A 22,547-nucleotide genomic window follows, 5' to 3' on the forward strand; every position below is an offset into this window, starting at 1 on the left:
TTTTGGTGGCACTTTCTGGAAAAGGGGTGACGTGTGAGCAGCTGTAGCAAAGGGAATCAAGCTGGGGTTGTTCTCTGCGGTGGCAGCTGGAGGGGAGGAATGGGGATGGGACCAGGCCCAGGCCTTGGCAGATGATGCCTCCGTGTAGGGTGTCCTTGGGTGTGGATGGGGTATTTCAGGCAGCGAGGATAGGGAATGATCAGTCTCTGCACAGTGGGGCTGCACTGGGGAAGAAAGGAGTCCTTGGGTGTGCAGGTGGGGGTCCTGGAGCTGTGGAGGCACAGCAGGTAAAGCTGGGGTCTAGTGAGTGGGTGGAGGAGGGCAGGCCTGGGTAAGGTCATCCATTCCTGGCCTGTCTCGGGAAGCACGGTGCCATGTTCAGAGGGGTTCCTGGTTTGCATGTGCATTTTCTGGGGAGTGTCTGTTGCAAGGATGCTGTGCTGCATTAATGCAAAGGCTTGGGGGTTGGTTGTTTTTTTTTTTTCAGTAGTGCCTCAGTTCTGTGTTGTTGGGGCCCTGTTCTGTTAGGCTGTGATTCTTACTCTTTACTCCTTGTCCTTTTCCTCACATCAGTGTGGCTCTCTGTCCCGTTTGTTAATCCAGCGGCTGTCCCACCCTCCAAGGGCTGTCTTGTTGCGCTCATCGTCTCTCTAAATAGTGTGATCCTGCCAGGTGCATCTGCTGCCAGCACATGAAGTCATGTATATTTTGTTGTTGTTTGTTTTCTGTTTTTAATACCAGTGAGGTCATCGGGATGAAGAATTTAGGTATGTCAGAGTGGCTGCCTGCCATAGGCAGTGGGATCAGCTCAAATGCATTAAACCTTGCAGGAATGAATTCATGCCTTATCAGCACTATTCAAGAACCCTTGGACAGTACAAAGGCTGTACCTGGAAGATTATACCAAAGCATTCTTATTTCTTAGTTCAGCATGGGGTGATCCCATTGTCCCAATAACTTAACATTGTTTTTCGGAGACAGGCTAATGAAATGGCATTCATTCTTTCCTTATACTCCTCTACTGACATAGAGTCCTCATGGACATTTGTGTGTTTCATGAATGGTTTGCAAAACTTCACTGGTAAATTATTTTGATAGGTTATGATCCTGGCAAAATGTTTATATAGAAATGTACATAACTTTTAAATATAGGCTAGATTGTCTTGTAAAGGAACCACTAAATTAGGCCTGATGGGGAAATAAATTTGTTTATTAAATTCATGACTGCTCCTTGGATTTTCTTGCCAGTAGATAAAGCAGTGTTCAAAAGCTTAGCTGAAATTTAAAGAAACATTGGGCTTTGTATGGCTTAAACTAAACCAGACAGGAAGGGAAAGTATAAGACTGCCCTTTAGTCTCAAGGCCCGTAGCTAGCTACAAGGTGAGAGTTGCATAGAACAAATTTTTATTCTCTTTTCACACGCAGTTTCTTGTGTTTCCCCAACGTATCCATTCCAACTACTGTCAAAGAACTTATTGGTGGACTGTTAGTGTGATTGAAGTAGATCTTGTACCAAAGGCATGGTGTGCAAGCTGTGCTGAGCAGATAAGGGTCAAGTTCCTGGCTGAAAAACTTACTACATCTATGAAACTGTTATTGCAATCTTTAACCAGTCATGTTCTCCAAGCAGTTCCTAATCTGGACTTCTTGCACTGTTCATAGTGCTTTGCATTGCTCTACACAGCAGTGAAGTAATTACCGTTGTGGTAGTACTGTAACTTTGAGTATTTGTACACGTGAGTATAAAATTGGTCATCACTTTGTGGAGCTGTTTTGCAGTTAAATTTCTCTGCATATATTTCAGTGATATGTTGCACACGCTCAACTGCTGGGTGTGTTCAAATGTGAGCGTGCAACTGTGTGATGAGCGCAACTACTTGAGGACATATATGGACATCAGGTATTAGTATATAAATACACATATAAAATTTAGAATATCCTGTACTGTGTTTCTGTACAGCTGTACATCGGTGACTGTATGATAGTCAAACATAAAATGTAATTACTTTTTGTAATCTTTTTTAAAAACAAGCCACTTCCCAACTGAGGACAGTTCTTAAGTGTGTGCTTGTATCTGCCTGAGTCTTCTTGTGAAGCTGCCTGTCCTGGAAACGGAGTGAGAGCACGTGTGCCTCTCCTAGCATACTTCTTGTATTGATGGCTTATTCACTCTGAAGCCTACTGATGATGTTCCAGAGCTGAGCTCTTTGAGGAAATAACTGGTAAACTTCAACTTCGTGTCAGTTGCATATGCAAAACCATTTGTGTTTTCAGAAATGTACAACAGTAAAGAGACAAGAAAGACAATCCTAAAATTAAACGGAATGGTTTTTCTCTGAGAGAAGCTGATTGTTGCAGTGCTTTGTTTTAGCTATTTTCTACCTTCATCTTGGACAGGGGCAACGCTGAATGTAAGAAAAAGCCCGGCCGTTGCCTGAGTTAGATGGGGCACTCAATCCCTTGAGCATTGCTATCTTGCTTTCGCGCTGCTGTGGGCCAACTCAGTGTATTGGGTTTGTGTGGCAAGGTTTCGGTAGCGGTACGGGGGGTGGGGGTACAGGGGTCGCTTCTGTGAGAAGCTGCTAGAAGCTTCCCTTATATCTGACAGAGCCAATACCAGCTGGATCTAAGACGGACCCGCTGCTGGCCAAGGCTGAGCCCATCAGCGACGGCGGTAGCGCCTCTGTGATAACATATTTAAGAAGGGAAAAAAGTTGTGGCAGGCACAGAAACGGCAGCTGGAGAGAGAGGAGTGAGAACGTGTAAGAGAAACAACCCTGCAGACACCAACGTCAGTGAAGAAGGAGGGGGAGAAGAAGGAGGGGGAGAAGGTACTCCAGGCGCCGGAGCAGAGATTCCCCTGCAGCCCATGGTGAAGACCATGGTGAGGCAGGCTGTCCCCCTGCAGCCCATGGAGGTCCACGGTGGAGCAGATATCTGCCGGAGCAGGTGAGTGCCCGAAGGAGGCTGTGACCCCGTGGGAAGCCCACACTGGAGCAGGCTCCTGGCAGGACCTGCGGATCTGTGGAGAGAGGAGCCCACACTGGAGCAGGTTTGCTGGCAGGGCTTGTGACCCCGCGGGGGACCCACGCTGGAGCAGTCTGTGCCTGAAGGACTGCGGCCCGTGGAAGGGACCCACGCTGGAGCAGTTCGTGAAGGACTGTAGCCCGTGCGAAGGACCCACGTTGGAGAAGTTCGTGGAGGACTGTCGCCCGTGGGAGGGACCCCATGCTGGAGCAGGGGAAGAGTGTGATGAGTCCTGCCCCTGAAGAGGATGAAGCGGCAGAGGCAACGTGTGATGAACTGATCATAACCCCCATTCCCTGTCCCCCTGCACTGCTGGGGGGGTTAGGTAGAGAATCTGGGAGTGAAGCTGTGCCCAGGAAGAAGGGAGGGGTGGAGGGAAGGTGTTTTGAGATTTGGTTTTATTTCTCATTACCCTGCTCTGGTTGATTGGCAATAAATTAAGTTAATTTTCCCCAAGTCGAGTCTGTTTTGCCCGTGACGGTATTTGATTGAGCGATCTCTCCCTATCCCTATCTTGACCCACGAGCCCTTTGTTATATTTTCTCTCCCATGTCCAGCTGAGGTGGGGAGTGATAGAGCGGCTTTGGTGGGCATCTGGCGTCCAGCCAGGGTCAACCCACCACACTCAGCTGTAGATTAGGCTTGAGAATGTGTTGTGATTAGTGCAAGCATCCAGTGGACTTCCTGAAAGTGCAGTGGCTTTTGCTGGTGACTGTGAACTGGGAGTGTGCTGGGATTAACCAGAAGTAGTTGTGTAACACTGGCGTGGCTGTTAGGGCTGTTGTCCTTTTATCATTGCAACTGTTCAGGGTAAACAATGTCTCTGAATTGCTTCTTTGGCAAGAAGAGGATTGCAGTCGCTTTCATGTTTTCTATAAATAGGAGATTGCTGATCTCTGCAGTGGGAGCAGAATTAAAGCCTGTTTCACCCTGGCTAGGTGGCCTGACCTACCTTGATTAACACCTGATAGTCCATTTTAAATGGTAACCACTTTCATCTTAAAACAAAACAGCACGAGTGCAGCAGAACACCTGGAAACAGACCAGTAATTCAGAATAACCAGACCTAGAACTTTGATTAAAAGGCTTTTGTTTGTGAAAACAACCTCCAACACCTTTTGTACCTGCTGAAAAATGTCAGCCAAGGTGTTAAAGATGCTAACCTTCAGCAAGTTTTATAGAAAGAGGTGTCTGTGGAGAAGAGTGGGAAATTAGTTTGTATACTCACTCAGCGAGGGGACTGTTGCATGGAGTTCAGCTCTTACAGGACTCCGGAGAATCCACGCAGGAGTTTGATCTACAGCTGCTCCCACAACAGGAACAATTTCTTCTAGTGCTGCACCCTAGTAAATGCGAAGGTGGTTTTAATAAGTCACAGGGCTCTAATGTCCCTATATGTGAGGTTAGACCATTGTATAGTGTGTTTCTTTAGTGACCCACAGTGGGCTTTTCTTCATCTCTGACCACATTCTTTGTCAAGATGCTGTCTAAAAGGCAATGGCTGTTTCTCACTGCTGATGGCAGGTGCTCACTAGCCATAGCCACCCTTCAGAGGGTCTTTCTTAGATCTGTTTGTAAGCTGTAGATCTGAAGCTACCCATCTTTTGCGTTACGGTTTCTGCAAATGCTTTCATTTGTTGCAGATCAAATCTCCTTTTGCTCAGCTCTGTATTTGCAGCTGCAAAATATCTCGGCGGTAACTACAAGCCTTCCCCTGGGAGAAATGTTTGGGAAAGTATTTGGTGTATTTTAATTTGATGGTTCAGCCTTTGGAAACAAGACGCCAGTTCCAAACTTGTCCACCTGGTATTTCAGAGATGCTAGCCTGAGAATCTCCCATTTTTGTGGTCTCTGAAATAATCCAGTAAGTTTCTATGCCTTCTGTTCTGTGTACAGCCTTGTAAAGAGGCATTTATCCAGGAGTAATTGGAGGTGTTGATTAGTCAGGGCAAAGTTGAAACTTAGCAATGGTAGGGGTGTCAAGCTCTACCAGGCATCCTGATTTCCTTTGAATTGTGCATGTCCACATGCAGTGCTTGCAGCTGTTTACTGGCATTGCCACGCTGAGAAAGAGAAAGCAGTAATTTGGTCTTTGATACGAGTGCAGGGGTTCTTCCTTACCTGGGTTGGAAGAGCCCTGTTTGTTTGTTTGTTTTTTAAACTTCAGTGTAGGCCACAGAGGGAGGTGGTTGATGCGGCTTCTTGTAGGAAGGAGAAGGGAACGTGAGGCTTAGAAGAGCTTATGGTGAGAGCAGGCCAGGGAGTAAATTACACTTGCAAAAGTGTTAGTGCAGTTCATAATAAAAGGAGACTGCCTTTCCAAGTCCTTTAAATTCCAGTGCATGTGACCATGGAAACAGCAGTGTGTCACTGTGTGTTTGGTAAATCTTTCAAGTGCTCCTTATAAACCTAATAAAACAGGCTTTCCAGCTGGTCAAGTAAGAACTTTAAAACCAATTTCTATCCTTGCTTTTGAAGCAGGATTAAGTAGCCATTTGCTAACGGTATAAATTTCGTATGTGAGTTTCTGTGACTATTAACTCCTTAAAATACTTTACTTGGTGAGCTGTTGCACTGAGATATGTTTCCTTAAAATAGACTTAATTGCACCAAAGTGGAATTTCCCAGGAAGCTTGAGCCCTTCAAAGCTTTCTTGGAAAAGGCTTTCTATTCTCTGTAAAGAAAACCTTATCAGTTTTATTTTTCTGTAACTATCTTGAAGCTCTACTGTTAATTTTATGTCCCTCATGTCTTCTGGATTAAAAAGAGATGGCCAGCTTTCTTGCTTGTGATATTTGGAGGTTTTGTAGGCACTGTGAGCCAAAAGACTGATTTTTCCCATCGAGTGGCCATCATGGTGTTAACAGCTCATGGGTCAGAAGAGCTTAAGGGATGCACTTACCCGGAGCTAAGCTGTTGCTCTGGGATTTTGTCTCTTTGTAGTTGTTTGCTGAACGAAACAGGATAAGGACTAGTTAGCATAAAATGAGATGAGTGTTAAAGCACACCAAAATGAGATTTTTTTTTTCTTGATAATACTTTCTTATAAGCCTTGGGTGTCTAATGTCAAACAGTGTGTAGCAATACTGAAATTCTAAATTTTTGTCTTTTTTTTTTTTAAAGGCACTTGCTATTGCTTGGGAGAACTTTGAATCTTTCCAGGAAAGATTTGAACTACACCACCTAGGAAATGTACCTTTAGTAGTGGTTTGGCTTTCATAAAATTTCACTGCAGGTTACGAAGGGTACTTGCATGAAACTGGGATAGAGCTTTTAACATCAAATCACTTCCCACCCCATCCTGTTGTTTCAAGATACCTGCTGGTAGTGGATCTACTGGGCACTGCACTGCATTGAGACTGCACTCAAACTGATTTACAGATCTACTAGGGAAAATGCTTTGCGAAAAATCAGCACCTTCTGGAGGAAGAGAGAACGTCACTGTGCTAGTACTGCTATTAGAGAGCAACACAGAGAAATGCCATTTGGGCAGGATCCTCTGCATGTCTCCTCCCTTTCTGATGCAGTATAAATATATTCAGTGACACTGAATTTAATCTAGCTGCAATGCCTGCTGCACAGTGTGCATCTTGCTGATTCTCTGGCCAGGTGAGTGTTTGTATGGAAAGAGTTGGCTGTTTCCAAACAGCAGGCTATGACCACACTGTTTCTGTCATCTTACAAAGATCTCTAACTTCCTGATCAGCTGAGGAAACATACCGTTCCCTCCATCCCTTTGATGTAATTACCAAACACGTACCCACTTGTGTACATATGCAGACCAGTGGTTGAAAGCTGTGCTAAGTCTGGCAGGAGGGATAGACACGGGGTGACCTGCAGGGTGGGTCTGAATTTCCAGCCTCCGGCAGAGCTCTGGTTTCACAAATCTGCAGAACGGCTGTGTCGGATCAGCTGGCTGTAGCCCAGCACCAAATAGAGCTTGTTTGTGCTGGGCTGGATGTACTTTCCTGCACGCTTGTCTGTCTGCTCTCTGGCTAATTGTGCTTCCTCATCCCACCTTGTGTTTGATAACGCTTAGAGCTTCCTCTGGCTTTTGCAACGGAAGTCAGCAGGAGCTTTGCCACTGACTTTTGCATCTTTTAATGAAGGGCAATATGTTTGTTCTACCTTCTGCCCACTCTTACCTTTACTGAACTTGCTGCTTACCCGAAGTGATGTTATGCAGAACGTGTATTCCCTGTAGGCAGGCTGACAGTAAGCTTTGCGTATGCTTTATCATTGTGTACATGTACCACAAGTGTATTTATAGACAGGAGGAGGTTGAATTCATTCAGGGAAACTTCTGCTTTTCTTGTATATGAAAAACGAATTCTCAGTTTGCAGCAGGTTACCAGCATTAGGTGGTACTTGGCAACCACAGTGATTGTTAATTCAAGGAAGCTCGACCGAGGATAAGTTTCATATTTAATGATTTGATGAAGGTCTTCACAGATACACTTTTGTGTCAAATAACTGGCAGATGTTTGGTATTGCTAAGGAAAGCTGGTGTTTGATCTGTGTTGTAGATGTCTTTGATGTCAAGGAGGGTAGTTTTCCATACTGAGATCTATCGGGGTCACTGCAGCAGGGTGTTTTTTGTTGCTGATGATTTTTTGGGATCTCCCTCCTCTCACTTCCTCCTTCTGGTCTCCTAAGGATTTCTTGCATTGAGATGTTAGTACTTGCTTTTATTTTTTTAAAGTTTCTTAGAAGTTCGGCATTGGCTTCCTGAAAATGAAAGGAGAGAACCTCATTTTCTGCTTCAAAGCTGCCTTTAAGATCTCTGGATTGCTTTGTTTTCAGGGTGTTCTGTAAGCAATCAAAGGCATTTGAGTGTACAACAGACCTATCTCAATCTGATCTGCTTTCAAGTGTAACCATATTTGTACATGCTGATGCCTGTTTTATGTCTCCATTTCATTCTTTAAAGTCTGTGACCTTTTCTTTAGGATCCTAATAAGCAGTTTTCCCTGTTGGATACCTCAGTGGGAGTAGATAATTACTACATACAATCATGATTTGATCTAAATGGGCGTACAATCCCAGCTGGAATGAGTATGTCTTCCACATTTCATGCTCTTTCTGGTCTAGATGTAAGCATCTGCAACTTTGCTGTGTTTATTATGGTGTCTTTGTTGCAGGCATTGCTTGTAAAATGTGTTAGATTCCTAAACTGCAATGGAATTACATCTAGTTTTCTCTTCAAAACAGAAATAAGGTTCTTGGATTAGTGTGGCAGCTTGAAAGAATGCACCTAATAAGATCTCATCTTTGTTCAAACAGTAGATACCAGGATCCTGGGTAGAACACCTTTGTGCCAAAGCTGACATTATTGTCTGTGTCATTGCAGAATATGGCGTCTGTGAAAACTTGCGGAAATTGGAAATCACAGGAGTGTCCTGTCGAGATGTTTATGCCAAACGTAAGTGATAAAACTGATACAGATCGGTATGTCCTTGCTTAGTACCAATTTTGAAAGCATATACGTGTTGAATATTTATTAAACTTTGATGGCATAAGTTATTCAGACTTACTTGCTAATGGCAGGGCTTTCATCTGTGAAGTTGGACATGTTTGGAGTTTTATTTAGTACTAAGCAGATGCCAAGAATTGGGATGTGTATGCCCCCCAATCCTTTGGTGGGGAAAGAGCATGTAATTTAACTTTATAATAAAGTGTATTGAGGGGTTTTTATCCTTTCCTGTTTTGCCATTTTCAGATCTTAAGGAATTAACTGATATTTTTTCATAGCCCTAATGTAGCTAAATCTCGATCTCAGTGAAAGGATGCTGTTATATGCTGACAGTGGGAAAGCGCTGTAGGTAAAGGGACGAGCGTTCCTCTGGGCTGCTCCTGAAGGAGGAGAGCCTGGCAGGGCTGGGCCTCTGCCGAGGTGTCAGTGTGTTTTAGGAATGTCTGGGGGAGTGGGACCCCAACTCCTTAGACCCACTGTGCCTTCTGCAAGGTAGAGATGCACATCTTCTGTCTTACAGTAGGGAGGGGTGGGGGGAACATCGGATGAGAGAAACCAGGGTTGGCTAAGGACTGAATGGAGGCTTGGATCCATGGTGAGGCTGTCTTCCCTGGCACCAAATCTTGCCCTTTGCAGTCAGAAGCTGAGCTGGTTGCTCAGCCTCATGAAGCCCCCAGGAGCTCCCGTACCAGCACTGCCAGGCTGTGTTGTCTTGGTTCCCCACCGCAAATTTTGTAAGGGAGTTACCTGGGGTCCTTAGGATAAAAAACAAGATTTAACCTGTTCAAAGAAGGTCCTGCTTCATGAAACAAAAGCAGAGAGGTCAATCATGAGAGGTCTCTGTAGGCTTTGCAGACCCAAAATCTGGCTCAGCTTCTACATGTGCTGTATTTGCTGAACATTGAAGCAGTGATGACCTCAAGCATTGATCTTAACACTGGAAAGAAGAACAGATAGAAGGGTTTTAATCCCATCTTTAATAGACTTGCTGAGCATCCGCAGGAAAATTATTTCATCACCTAGTGTCCCTCTTTACCTATTTGTGCACTAGGAATGGAACTGCCTAATTTTCCTGGGTGGGAGGGCCGAGTGATGCTGAACTGGCACTTTGATGTCCACAGAGAAATCTCGTTAGCGCTTGAGGCCTCCCGTATTTCCCATTCAGTCTGGTATCTCTGTATGACACTGGTGTGGTAACAGCCATACAGCACATGCCATATTGGATCTTAATTCTGCATTGCCGGTCTTAAATGGCAGAACATCTCTTCATGACCTGTAGTCTTTTTCACTACAATAGTTCCATGGTTCAGATATATTAAAATGATATTTAGTGGGGTTTTTTATACACAAGTTATGTGTAAAAATGGCCTTACTGGCTTGCAGCAATGGTCTCTCTCTAGCCCAGTACTGTATCTCACAGCCATGGATCTGTCTTACACGTATGTTTCCAGTCTTCCTTTGCACCAAAGTAGTTTCTGAATCCATAGCATCCATTGGCAAAGAGTCGCACTTGACATGGGAGAACCACCTCTGTGGTAGACTTTATTGCACTTCTGAATAAGGACTGTGTCCATATCCATTCGGCAATCCTAACTAGCAATGGTTACTCTAAGGTCAGAATGCCTGGCAGCAGTTGCGGGCTTTCAGGGATGCACAATCTTAGCTCTCCTGCTCAGATTCAATAGTTTGCCTGTTGCAAACACTTAGTGGAACAGTTTTGTGGTGGTGTGGCCCCATTTCCTCTACTGTCCCATAAACTTTAATTGCAGAAGAGTTAATTTGGGGCTACTGGCAGGATGCACATGTACTTTTCTGTCCACTGTTCTTCTGTAAAAAGTAATGTGGGAAATGAGGAACTGAGCTTAAGTGCTAGAAAGCATAACTAATCCGAGGCCTGGGCTACTGTCTGTGTAGTTACTTGGCCTAAGTGGTCATCTAGAGACAGTGGTGCTCATTACAGCTGCACTACTGAGTTTGAGGAGGATCCTGATTCCACTTTGAATTCACTGGATGCCATTTGTAAATATTGTCTGTGGGAATCTTGAACATGCCAAGTTCTGTGTGAGTAATCCTGCTGACCGGGTATACCTGAGACTGGGGCTGATGGAAACAAATGGTGCACCACAACTGGAAGTAAAGTCAAAAGAGAGTTTGACTTTCCTGTGTGGTTGGTCCAGATTCATCGTAATGTTACGTGCTGGTTACAGTGGAGCAGAGTTCCCTGGTACTTACCCTGCTGTGTCTGTTCAGGTATAAACCCACGAGTGAAGTCGGGGCGTTTTATGAAAATCCTTCCCGACTACGAGCACATGGAGTACAGAGATGTTTACACCTGCCGTACGTACCTCCTGCTGGTTGATGCTTCCTGCACTAAGCACACACAAGATGCTGCATGGAGTGTGACGTTGCTTTAAGCAAATTATTTTGGGGTGGACCTTGGGACAGCATGGAGGATGCCAGTTAGTCTGTTCTTTCTGTTGCTCGTTAGTGGAGTATTCTGACCCTTTAGAGTGACAGTGTGAGTAGGACAGGCAGTGAGGTATGTTGGTCTCGTTTTGAAGTGCTTTGAGTTAGAAAATTGTCCTGACTGGGCACAAAAAGGAGGGTCTCTGTTCACTCTGTTCTTCATGGATTGCTCTTCTCTTAGAACAAAGTATTCAGATACCCTGGTGAGGGCTCCCAAAAGCAAGTTTAAATAAGCTCTGGACTGGCAAAAAGCTTTGTCATGATCCAGATGAGCTGCATTCAGATCCACAGCCTTTCCCAGTGCAAAATGCTGAGGGTTTCTATGCTAATTCCCTCCCTGCACAGTGAATCCTTTTAACCACCATCTCCCTCTCTAGTAAACATTCTGCTGGTGTTTCAGAGATTGTGATTTGCTTTCCTCAGTGAAATAGCTGCTCTGAGTAAACTGTTCCTTCCCTCCTGATGTTGTGTTGAGGGAAGAACAGTAAAACATTGGAGTTTAACGCTCGCTGTTCAGCAGGAGTTGGGGGGAAGTACTGATTAGTTTACATCAATTAAGGAAGCCAGTACTGCTTGGCATTTGGAGGGGGTGTTGAGCTGTCTCTAGTGCTACTTTGGGTCTGCAGAGTTTTGCAGACTCAAGTTACTAACTCACTGGTGCTTGGGAATGTAGTTTTTCACACATGCTAATGAGTGGAGCGGATGCTGCAGACTTACGTGTGCTAACAAAAGCAGTCGAGCATCGGCCACGCAGAGAAGATGGTGTCTTTAATGTGAGTCATGACAGACAAGCAGCAGCAGTGCTACAGCAGGAATTGGTATAAAGTTTTAGGTTCGGCAGTCCTGCCTGTCAACACCAGCCTTCTTCTGGAGCTCGATGGGAAGGAGAGGCACGTCCAAGCTGTCCCCCAGGTTGAGGGATTCCTTTGTAGATTGTTAACCTGGGTGTTTGCTCCAAATGTGCCGTTTGTGGTGGCTCTCAAATGGCATTTTATGCTGTTCCCTCAGTTGTTCATTCTTTAGCTGCAGCCCCAAACTTCTGATGTCTCATGCCCCTTTTCTCTAGGGGCGTGTTGTATTACTTGGGGAGCAGTCAGTGTGGTTTAAGATGCGATTGCCCCTTTTTGCCTTTTTCCCCTCTTCTGTATTAAGACTGTGTTGCCAGGATTTACCACGTGACTGCTTCCTAATTCATATTCATGCAGCATTAGCCTAGTCAGCTCAGATCACTTTCCCCAGGGTTTAAGCTAGCCTGGCTGACACTTAGCTCTTTCCACTAGCAGGTCAGTTATCACCAGCTGGGGGGCAGTAACTGCTTACATTCCAACTCATTTTGCTTATAGATACCTTGCTGCATCCTGAGAGTCCAAGACAGTTGTAGTGGATCAGGTCTTTTCCACTCAAAGTGAGCTACCTCTGCTTTAAAGGCTGCAGATTTTACTGAAAACTTCCGTGTTAGGTTTTTGCATTTCTCTGCCTGTGCTGTTCAAGCTGGACAGAGGTCATGAAATAAGATTTAGTTAAAACAGAGACATCTGAAATCATCTGCTCTCTTCCTGTTTTAATAACCCATTCTGGGTTTGTAACTTGTCTGTTCATACCTATGGTGTCTGTGGTGTGCCAGCGCTGTGATGCTTGCTTGAATCGCCGTGCGTTTGCTCAGTGTCACTTCCTTGTCCTGTGTCTAACTCTTAATGAAGAGCACAGGCATTAGACCTTTCCCAGGCAGCCTTTGGTTGGTGGGAGCTTGGGGTTTCACTGCTTTTCCTAGCCCATCCCCAGACAGATTCAAGCTGCCTTTCCATCTGAAGAGCCTGCAGGGCTGCTTGTGGCAACGTGGGTAATATCCAGGCTGGGTGGGAATTGTACTGAAGCGTCCAGTGGATGTATTTTTGCTCCATTTGGCAGGATGTGGGCTCAGAAATTTGGATAGGCAAGAGGCTTCTTCAGGATTGAGGAAAAATAGGCAGCATGCATAGCAGAGGAAAACCTTGGAGAAAGACCCAAGTGCTGTTTTCTTTCGAGGAGCAGGGAGAGAAACAACTGTCAGATCCATCCTGTCTCCCGCCAGGGAGAGCCAGAGCTGGAATTCATCAGGTTTTCCCTGCAATGAATATAGCTGCTGGCTCGCTGGAGCCCGGAGACACCCCAGGCTTGAAAATGGATCTGTGCTTTTGCTTTGAGACTTGTTTGGGCCTTTGCCCAAGTACCAGCGTTTTCCCCAGTAACTTCCTTTCCTGAAAGAAGGGGAGGAGAAGGAGTCCACAGCACCCTGAGCAAGTGAGGGAGATGACTTGTCTGTTAAAGTGTCCCTGCTGGGGGCATTGGTGTGGAGGGAGGGTGAGGCTGGGTGAAGCACTGCTCACGCTGCAGCCTGTTTCCCATCAGCTCATCTGGGGACTTCTGTGGTGCCAAACAGCTGGGGTTTTAAAAAAATTAAAAAAGAGCTGCTTACAGTAGTGGTGCAAGCTAAGCGCAGAAGCTGCTATCCAGTGGGTAGGATTCTTCTGGAGGTGAAAAGGATTTTTTGGCCTCCTCCCTCCTTTGCAGCCCCAGGTTTCCGCATGGTCAGGGCAGATGGTGAAGCAAGCTGTGTCTGTGACTCAGCCATGTTTCCTGAACCTCCATGTCTCCTGGTGAGCTGAGCTGCAGCTGGAGCTGGCTGTTTACTCAAAGCGAGCACACAAACTGCCCTCGACAGGCATGTGTCTTGGAGTGGAAGGGCTTGCCTTGTCAAGCAGTCACTTTCTGCGCTGTTGAAAAGTCCGTCGATTGTAGCTACAGCTCTGAAAGTGCTTCTGACGGGAGCTGGGGGAGGAGGGACATCCTCATCACTCTTGCATAACTTGCATCAAGTTTTCTGTCCTAAAAGAAAAAAAAGCTGAGTTTTATCAGCTCCATGCCAGACAGGGTAGAAGGCAGATTGTGGTGGGTGGAGTGGCTTATGCACATACCATTTATTAATATGTAATTACTGCACTGAGACAAGAAGACTGGGAATGTGGTTTGCTTGCTTGCCTTAGTGCTGTTTGTGCTGCACTCAGTTCACTGGGTGAAACCAGGCCATCAATCTTAAATTGTTTACTGCACAGGAAAAGGCTCCTCCAGGCCAGTTGGCAGCAGCTCTGGACAACCCTCCCTGCTGTCCTAAACCTTTGTGGAAGTTCTCTGCTTTGGTGTAATAAAACCACTCTATAGTTCTTGCTATCTTAAGTAGTTAATGAAACAAAGCTGCTGTAACAGCTGCGCTGAAATACAGTTCTTCCTATAAATTGTCGCAAAGCAAAACCCATTATTCAAGCCAGACCTGTAGGTTAAAATGGGTTATTGTGGCCTTCTGAGTTGGCCATGAACATCATTGTAAGGCAAGTGTAGTATCTTCTTGCCATCTTCATAGAAATAATCTGCATCCTGTTGTTCCTGCCCAAAATGCCAGATTGCCTGTAATGTCTTTACGTGAAGGTTACTGGTCATGTCAGAAAATGACATAGACAAAATTAATGGCTGACTGTGTAAGGACTGGAGGCAATTATCATCTCTAAGCTTTCCTCAAGAGAGGACGTTTGTTAAGATCGTTCTGTAATAGACATTTTCTCGTGCTTGCTGAAAACGTTCCTTACTTGTCCTTCCATTTTGGTGGGATTGAAAGTGCACCTAGCTCTCAGATGAGAAATGGAGAAGCCTCACCTGCTGCAGTAGGCTTTGAGGGGAACTTGGAAGCAGCTTTTGGGCACTGCTGGAATGTAGCTGCGTAGAATTTTTAAGGCCGTTACTGACCTGGTAACACAGCCAGATCTCCTGAGCTGGCATGGTCTGTGCGCTTTGCCTGTGCTCTCTCGGTGGCTGTTTTTAAGGATGCTTGACCCTGGAGACAAGTTTGTCTATATAAGGCAGGGAAATTCTTTCAAAATATTCAAATTTCCCTGTTCCTTACTGCCTTTCTGCCCTTCCTTATTTTCTGTTGCTTTGCAGTCTGAGGCATCAAGTACATTTTTGGTAACTGGAGACGGCAGATACTTTATTTGTTTTTAGCTCTGGGTGTATCATGTGATTTGCATTAACAGGGCCATGTTGCAAAAGTTTTCTGAGAATTCCTAGTGAGGTATCTGTTTGTGTAAAGTCCTGGAGACCAACTCCTGCCCCCGCACCAGGCCAGGAGCAGGGCTGCAGAGAACAACATAAATCTGTGTGAGCTCGTGGGAAGCCTCAGTTCAGAACTGCCTGGCTGTGGTTGGGTGTAACCAGTTTTCTCTTCCTTAATAAAGACAGTTGTGGGTGGTATTGGTCAGTGTTGTGTGCAGTCTGGTAGCAGTCTTCCTTTTTCTTTTCCCAAAATCCCAATTCCTTAGCTTGATGTGCTCACTTCAGTGTCTCACTGTTCCCTAGTGCTGCACCGATACCGACACATCCTGGGATTATGGCAGCCGGACATTGGGCCCTATGGGGGACTACTGAACGTGGTGGTGAGTGAGTACCTCATTCTGGGGGCTGTGGTGTCAAGGACTAATAAGTCTTTTGTATACCGCTTTCTAGACCTGGGTGCCATCTCCATGCTATTGAGAAGTCTGAACAGTCAGCCCTCAAGCAGGTGATTGGGACCCAGAGGTTGCTTCTTGGATCTTTTCATCATCACCACCTTTCTCCAGACAGTCCTTTTGTTTTTCAGCTGTACTCCAAACAGCCACAGGAGCACACAGAAAATACAAGGAATGTTTCAGGGAAAGGCTTGGTTTAGAGTTTAATGCTGATATTCCAGTGGCTGGCACAGGAGTCCATTCCTTGTGCATTGAGTACAGCAGAGGTTTTAGCACTGGCCCATCGCTTACTGCATTATCTTTGCCTACAGCTGAACGTTTTGCAAAGGGTTTTGCACTTGTGTTCATGCACCTCTCCTTCCTGTAGTTCCCCGTACTTTTCACCAGCCTTGTCTAAGACTGATGCATCAGATGTAGTGATGATACTGGTGCAAGACCTATGGAGTCTGGCAGCTCTTGTGCTGCTGAGGAGAGCAGTTAACGAACAATGTTTGACTATGTATTGGTGAGAGCTGGGCCAGAAGTTTGGCTGAAGCCCTTGTTCTTTGCACCGAGGTTCAATAGCTGACAGGTTGAAGCATAACAAATCACGAGGCCTTTGGGTTTTGCAAGATTCTGTTCCATGAACTGGTATAAGAGTGCATCCAAGTGCGGCAATACTTACATGATATTGTGACCTTATAAAGACAAGTGTGCCTTTGTGGTGCTGGTCTGCTTTTGTCTCAGATTTCTCTGTTCAGAAAATATCCTTTCTCTGGAATTGCAGGGCTTGAGGGGAGGGATTCTGTTAGGCGTGCAGGAAGAGGGCTGGCACTTGTACCTCTCAGCAGAGGAGATTGTTGCTTCCTGTGCTGTCTGTGAGTAACAGAGCCAAATAATTCCTTGTCCAAAAGGCGCAGATAATCATGAGAAGCAGAATTCGTCTATTCGAGTATCTGCCAGCATGAGCTCTCAAACCAATTAGAGTTTGACTAGCTGTGTGGTCTCTTCAGTGCAGTCTGTCCCTCTGGATCCTGCACACCAAGCAGCCGTCACAAAGTCATTTGCAGTAATAAAGGCCTGATCATTTTCCAGTGGTGCAGGAAGCCTCGTAAAGAAACCTTCTCCCTCTTCACCAGGGGTGTGCTGTGAGTGCATATGGTCTGGTTTAATTGCTGGAAAGCAGTTTGGAAATGCAGCAAGCTGTTCTACAGCTCCTGCCCTGTTGCAGAACAGGCCCCGAAGTTGTTTGTCGCAAACTCAACAGAAAGCATGCAAGGCTGATCTCGTATGCTTTGTCTCCCATCCCTCTACAGGTAGACGGTTTGTTCATCATCGGGTGGATGTACTTGCCACCTCATGACCCTCATGTTGATGATCCGATGAGATTCAAACCTCTCTTCAGGATTCATCTCATGGAGAGGAAATGTGCAACAGTTGAGTGTATGTATGGTCATAAGGGACCTCATAACGGCCATATCCAGGTGAGCTCCTCTAGCACTTTCAGCATCATCTATCCTAGGTGCGATGTGTGTGCGTGTGCATGCATATTGGCTCTGGAAATGGATTCATCAAAAAACTAGATGAGAATTTTATTTAAGGGATGTGGCTTTCACCACTTTGTTATATGTGTGGATGCCAGCTTGACACTCATTATGTGTCTGACAAGTTGTGTGGGCTGTTCCCCGCTCTGAATTTGTTCACTGGCAATAGTACAGCAAGGCTGTTGTACTGTCTTCTGTTGGGCTGGAGCATGGTGGGAGGGTGGGAGCACCAGTATGTGTACAGGTTGGGGCAAAGGATATGTAAAATGGCCTTGTGCAGCTGGTGAATGTGTCCAAGCAGACACACAGACCAGTTCTGTTTTACAGCTCTCTCTAAGATGGGACCTTGAGAAGGTTATGTAGCATCCATTCAGTACACTGGATGCTTTGAAAAGCTTCCTGAGAGGTTGTTTCCTTTTCTTTGAAGAAGGAAGCTCAAATAGAGAAGCAACTTAAAACTAGTATCTTTCATTAGGATGCATTGGGGTTTTATTGCTTTTATTTCTCTATTCTGTAGGTGGTGTACTTGGCATCACTTAATGATTTCTCTGTTGTAGCAAATTCAGTAATGTTTGTTGTGTAAAGCATTTACTCTAAGCAGTCTTAGTTACATCATCCTAGGCATCTCTAAACAGGTCTGTAACCTGTTAAATTCTCCTCCATGGTAACTACAGATTGTAAAGAAGGATGAGTTCTCCACGAAATGCAACCAGACAGATCATCATCGGATGTCAGGGGGAAGGCAAGAGGTAAGAGTGCTTTGCCAAGAGTCTGCATTAAGGCTGTTTCTATATCCCCTTTCTGAAGATAAAGCATTGCTGTCTTACCTAAGCTCTTAGCTAATGTTGGGATCTGGGAGGTAGACTTCTGCCTTCTAGTTTCTGTGTATCAAACGTATAGGAAAACCCAGGCTGGTAGCTTCTGGCTGATTTACTACGGTCTTTTTTTAAGTGGGTAGAGTTGATCTGTGACTTGAATCAAAATCGAAGTGGCCACATTTGAATAATTGCAGGATCTTGGGGAACCTCTTCTGTACTTGCCAAGGTGTGGTTTAAGGATCCACTATATGAGATCAATTCAGTGTTACACCTGCAGAATGTCTGGGTGGAGACCCCATGCCTTACCTCAGTGTGTAGCAGGGTGTTGGAGCAGGCTGTTAACATCCATCCTGTTGAGCAAAAGCTGTTTTAGGCACTTCTCTGTGGCAAGGTGCTTTTTGAGCCCCAGCACCCTTTTTCTTCGTGTGCCTGTGTCACACACCAGTCCTGTTTGATAGCAGGCCTGTCCAAAGAAAGACAGCAACATGCATTGTGCACCATGCAGCACTTGCCAGACACTGATCTCTGTGGTAATCCTGTCTTTATAATTAAGATCTTTCAGACACAGGCCTAGTGTTGAGTACCAGCTGCATTTGAATACTTGCTTGTCGTCTTGGTGGAGGGATTAAAAGCTTCATTTGGTTGTTTATCCTGTGTCTGTGTCAGCTATACCCAGCAAGGCAGATTCCTGACTCAAAGTACATATTTTAAGGTGCAGGTATAAATGTCAGGATGAAAACCTTCAGGTAATACCTGTTCCAGGTAGCGGTGTTTGCTGCCAGCTAGTTAAACGTGACAAATCTGATATTTCAGTTGTTTCTAACAAATGCTTTAAAATGTCTGTCTACTAATGGGAAACAGCTGGGTGAAAGGTTTAGTTAAGTGTTTTCTGGTTCTGTAGCAGATGAGAAATGCTTTAATACTTTCAAAGCATTGCGTTAAGTGTGCGTGGCATTATGGTAATTGGAGGATCCGGCTTTAGAAGATAAAGCAAGCAGGTTTGGAATATGACTTGGTAGGCTGCTATCTTAGTGTAAGCTGTTATCGCGCTAACTCATGGTAGGGTATTAACTTGTCAGAGCTGGTGTAGAGGTACTTCAGGTGATGTTTTCAAAGCACCCTTTGGATTCAGATGCATCAGTATTAAATCAGCAGGATTTAACCCCCTAAATCTTCAGTGCCTTTCAAAAGCTTCCCCTTTTGTGTTTAACATGCCAGGATAGGGCACAAAAGTCAGCTTATGGGCACACAAATGAATTACTGCAAGGTAAGTCAGAATGTAAAGTAGTAGATCAGCTACTTTGCAGTAACAGGCGATGCTTACACTTTTATTCTGAGGAGGCATATTGGTTCTGCCTGTAGTTTATTTGAGGGGGAGCATGTTTATTGTGTGGTGTCTGGCAGGTATGGGGCAGTTACTGTTATCGCTACTTGTTAAGCGTATTTCCAAGCCAGCTCTGTAGCAACACATGCGTGTTCCCAAATCCAGCCGTGATCCTCTGTCCTTGGCAGAGCATATGCCCCCTCTGTGGCTCTGCCAATGAATCATGCTGATGAGGCAAAGTCTTGTTGGGGTATGTCACTGTTGCAAATGAGATGCCTTTTATCTTCCCCCTTTTCTCTTCTCCTTGTGCTGCAGGAATTCCGGACATGGTTAAGGGAAGAGTGGGGTCGGACTCTGGAAGACATCTTCCATGAACACATGCAAGAGCTCATCTTGATGAAGTTCATCTACACCAGCCAATATGAGTAAGGGCACCAGCTCTTTCTAGGTATTGAGGCTGCTGCAACTTCAAGAGCACATTGGATCATTTGTTCTGAGGATGAGATGCTTGCAGTGGGCTTGAACATTGCTCTGGCTGTTATGTCTCTGCAGGCTCTGTGCAAAGATATGGTGAAGAATAGTCCTTTCCAGTTGTACAGAGAAATGAGATGTAATGACAGCAGTCATAATAAGGTTCCAAGTTTTTTACAATAACTGTGCACAGTAAGGTGGTTTTGAGCCATTTAACTATGTTTAATTTGAAGACAGAGCAAATACCCGTGATCCCAAGGAGCTGACTGCTTATTATCCATATTAGTAGGCAACGTGCTTTGCAGCGTGCTACACAGAAATCACAGAGTCCCTGAGAACTTGGGTATTTTTAACCGTCACTCCAGACTTCTAATAGCAGCCACCTTGCTGTAGCAAATGTTTAAATATGCTTCACTCTTAGGTTCTCCCGAAATCCTAGGGAGTGAGGAGGTTTACTGTGACCTTGCTGCAGCAGCCTCCTGGTGTGCTAACGAGGACTGGTAGAGAGAAGGGAAAGGAGGGAGCACTTGGATAAGTCTAAAGCGAAATCTGTTAAGCTTGTTGGTATTGCTGAAAATGCAGATCGCGCCTGTCTCTTGATGACATCCCAAAGCTGCCTGGAGGAGCAGACTGGAAACACACTCCTCATATCGAGGGATTCTCTCTTAACCTGTCTAACCTTTTTTTTTTTCGCACAGCAACTGCTTGACATACCGACGCATCTACCTCCCTCCTAGCAGCCCCGACGACCTTATAAAGCCAGGTCTCTTCAAAGGAACGTATGGGAGCCATGGGCTGGAGATTGTCATGTTGAGCTTTCATGGAAAGAAAGCGAAGGGGACTAAAATCACCGTGAGTGCGTTTTCCTTTCTTTCAGATGCTTGTTAAAGTATTCTTGATGCCATGGATCCATAGGAGACATTTCAGTCTGGGAGGTAGTCGGTTGTTGCCAGCCCAAACCCTGTTCTTTGTAGGGATTGGTGGCATCAGGTGAATCTTAACACATGCAGAGTAGCTAGAACCTGCTTTGCAAAGTTTCTGATGATGACACCTGGCTCCTGCTTCCCTTTTCCTCCCTCCCAGCTGCTTTCTGTGAGCAGCTGGTAGCAGGTCATTGGACATCACTTGCATGTATCTGAGGAGTAGGTACCAAATGTTGGCAGCTCCTCACTGAAGTCAGGCTGGCGAGGTCCTTTCTCTCTGCAGGGAGGGATTCTGACAAATTGGAGTTGCAGCTTTGACTTTCACCCTTGCAAGTATGACCTGGCTTGTAGTTTTTGATTTAAAATTCTGTTCCTCGGAGGGGGAAAGCAGAGATGACACAGACAGCTCAGGGAACAACAGACAAGGTCCGAGCGTTTTGGTTTTTTTTTTTTTGTTGTTGTTGCCAAATTGGTGATAGTAGAATAGGGTGAACTGTGTAGAAGTCAAATGATGGACATGGGGAGGATACAGGTCTGAACTCTGTAGCACCCTGCCTCTGCAGCCATGCTGTTGCTTCCTGTCTCTAGGGAGATCCCAACATCCCAGCTGGGCAGCAGACTGTGGAGATCGACCTGGCGCATCCTCTGCAGCTACCTGACGTCGAGAACCTTCGCGATTTCAGTGAACTCTCTCGCATCGTCCTGGAGATCCAGGAGCAGGTGCGTCGGGAGGAGCAGGAGCAGGAACAGAGGCAGGAGGAAGAGGAGGCTGCCTCCCAGCCTGCTGCGAAGCCCCTGGGAGGAGAAGGTGCCGAGGGGGAAGAGACTGCAGCTGGGGCGGAGGGGACAACCCAGGACAAGGCACCAGCTTCCCAGCCCTTTGTGTTGCCCATGGGAGTCATATCGAGGAATGAAGACTATCCCCGGACCTGCCGAATTTGGTAACGAGGACTAGTGGTTTTATAGCCCAGTTGTGCCAGTCACTTTTTGAAACGGAATGGGGGGGAGTCTTTGAGGCATGTTCTGTATTTTCTGGGCCTTTACCTGCATGTGGATCTCCCAGCCCCTTGTGCTCAGATTTTCTGCTGCTGCTGCCCTATCTCCCACGCTCTTGTTTGCTCCCTCTCTTTCTTACCACACTGTCATCTGCTATCCTGCTTCCTTGCTAGATTTTATCCTGTTAGTTCTGAAGTTAACACCTCTCCTGTATCCACCTTCTGCTTTTTTTTTTAATGTGTTTTTGTTTCCCGGAGCTGCTCAGCTTGTATATTTAGAGATCTGTTGCAGGCGCTTCCCGTTTCTGTGTGTGTCACTTGTGTTCCTTGGCTGTGGGAACATGGTGCTCTCTCCCACCCCTCCCTGGCCTCTGGTGCCTCGGGGCCAGCTCTGGAAGGTGCTGAGCACCCTAAGCAGTGGGTGCAAGTATGCAGAGAGCCTTGTTGAATGGGACCTGGAGTCAGTGAAGCAGCATACTAAATGAAGTGTGGAAAAAAGAGCCCAAAAGCTGAGGCTTAGGCAGGTGACCTTCAGCCAAACATCTGTGCTCGTGGAAAAACCTACCAATAGCTGGTTAATCCCAGAAGGCCCCTGCTGTCACAACCGAGTTGTGTTTGAATAAAACCCTGCTCCACCTGCTGCTTGCTCGGAGGTTAGACTGACCTTTACTCCTCCCCAGCTCCAGTTAGATTTTTCTTTTTTTAGATTTTTCTTTCTCTCCCTTCCCCTGGGTTTTGTCGCAACGTTTGCCTCTCTGGTCACCCTCTCAACGTGTCTTTCCTTTTCTGTGAGGATTGTCTGGGCCTGGGTTGATCCCTGAGTAGCAGGAGTAAATCTCAGATGGATTACTGGCCTGAACTACAGAAAAATTCAGCCTTGGTGTGCAAGGGCTAATTTGAATAGCCAAAAGCAGCAACCTCCAAATAGCAGTGGAGTTTCTTTTCTTAAAATGGTATCAACAGTGTTTTGTGCTGTGTGGTAAGAACTGAC

At 45.7% G+C, this 22,547-nt stretch overlaps 1 protein-coding gene across 3 annotated transcripts in view; it reads left to right on the plus strand.

Annotated features, from left to right (window-relative positions):
- The window catches only part of FBXO31 (F-box protein 31), a 29,245-nt gene that overhangs the window by 731 nt on the left and 5,967 nt on the right, over positions 1–22,547 (plus strand). The window contains exons 2-9 of one of the 3 annotated variants that reach the window (XM_052795697.1): positions 8,379–8,450; positions 10,752–10,838; positions 15,354–15,430; positions 16,798–16,965; positions 17,700–17,774; positions 19,483–19,592; positions 20,337–20,490; positions 21,150–21,502. In XM_052795697.1, the coding sequence (XP_052651657.1) occupies positions 8,379–8,450; positions 10,752–10,838; positions 15,354–15,430; positions 16,798–16,965; positions 17,700–17,774; positions 19,483–19,592; positions 20,337–20,490; positions 21,150–21,502 (1,096 nt within the window). The remainder of the gene's footprint in view (positions 1–8,378; positions 8,451–10,751; positions 10,839–15,353; positions 15,431–16,797; positions 16,966–17,699; positions 17,775–19,482; positions 19,593–20,336; positions 20,491–21,149; positions 21,503–22,547) is intronic. The other 2 variants (XM_052795698.1, XM_052795699.1) reach the window with 2 other exon arrangements.

This window comes from Harpia harpyja, chromosome 9 (assembly GCF_026419915.1).
Source record: "Harpia harpyja isolate bHarHar1 chromosome 9, bHarHar1 primary haplotype, whole genome shotgun sequence".
Lineage (NCBI taxonomy): Eukaryota > Metazoa > Chordata > Aves > Accipitriformes > Accipitridae > Harpia > Harpia harpyja.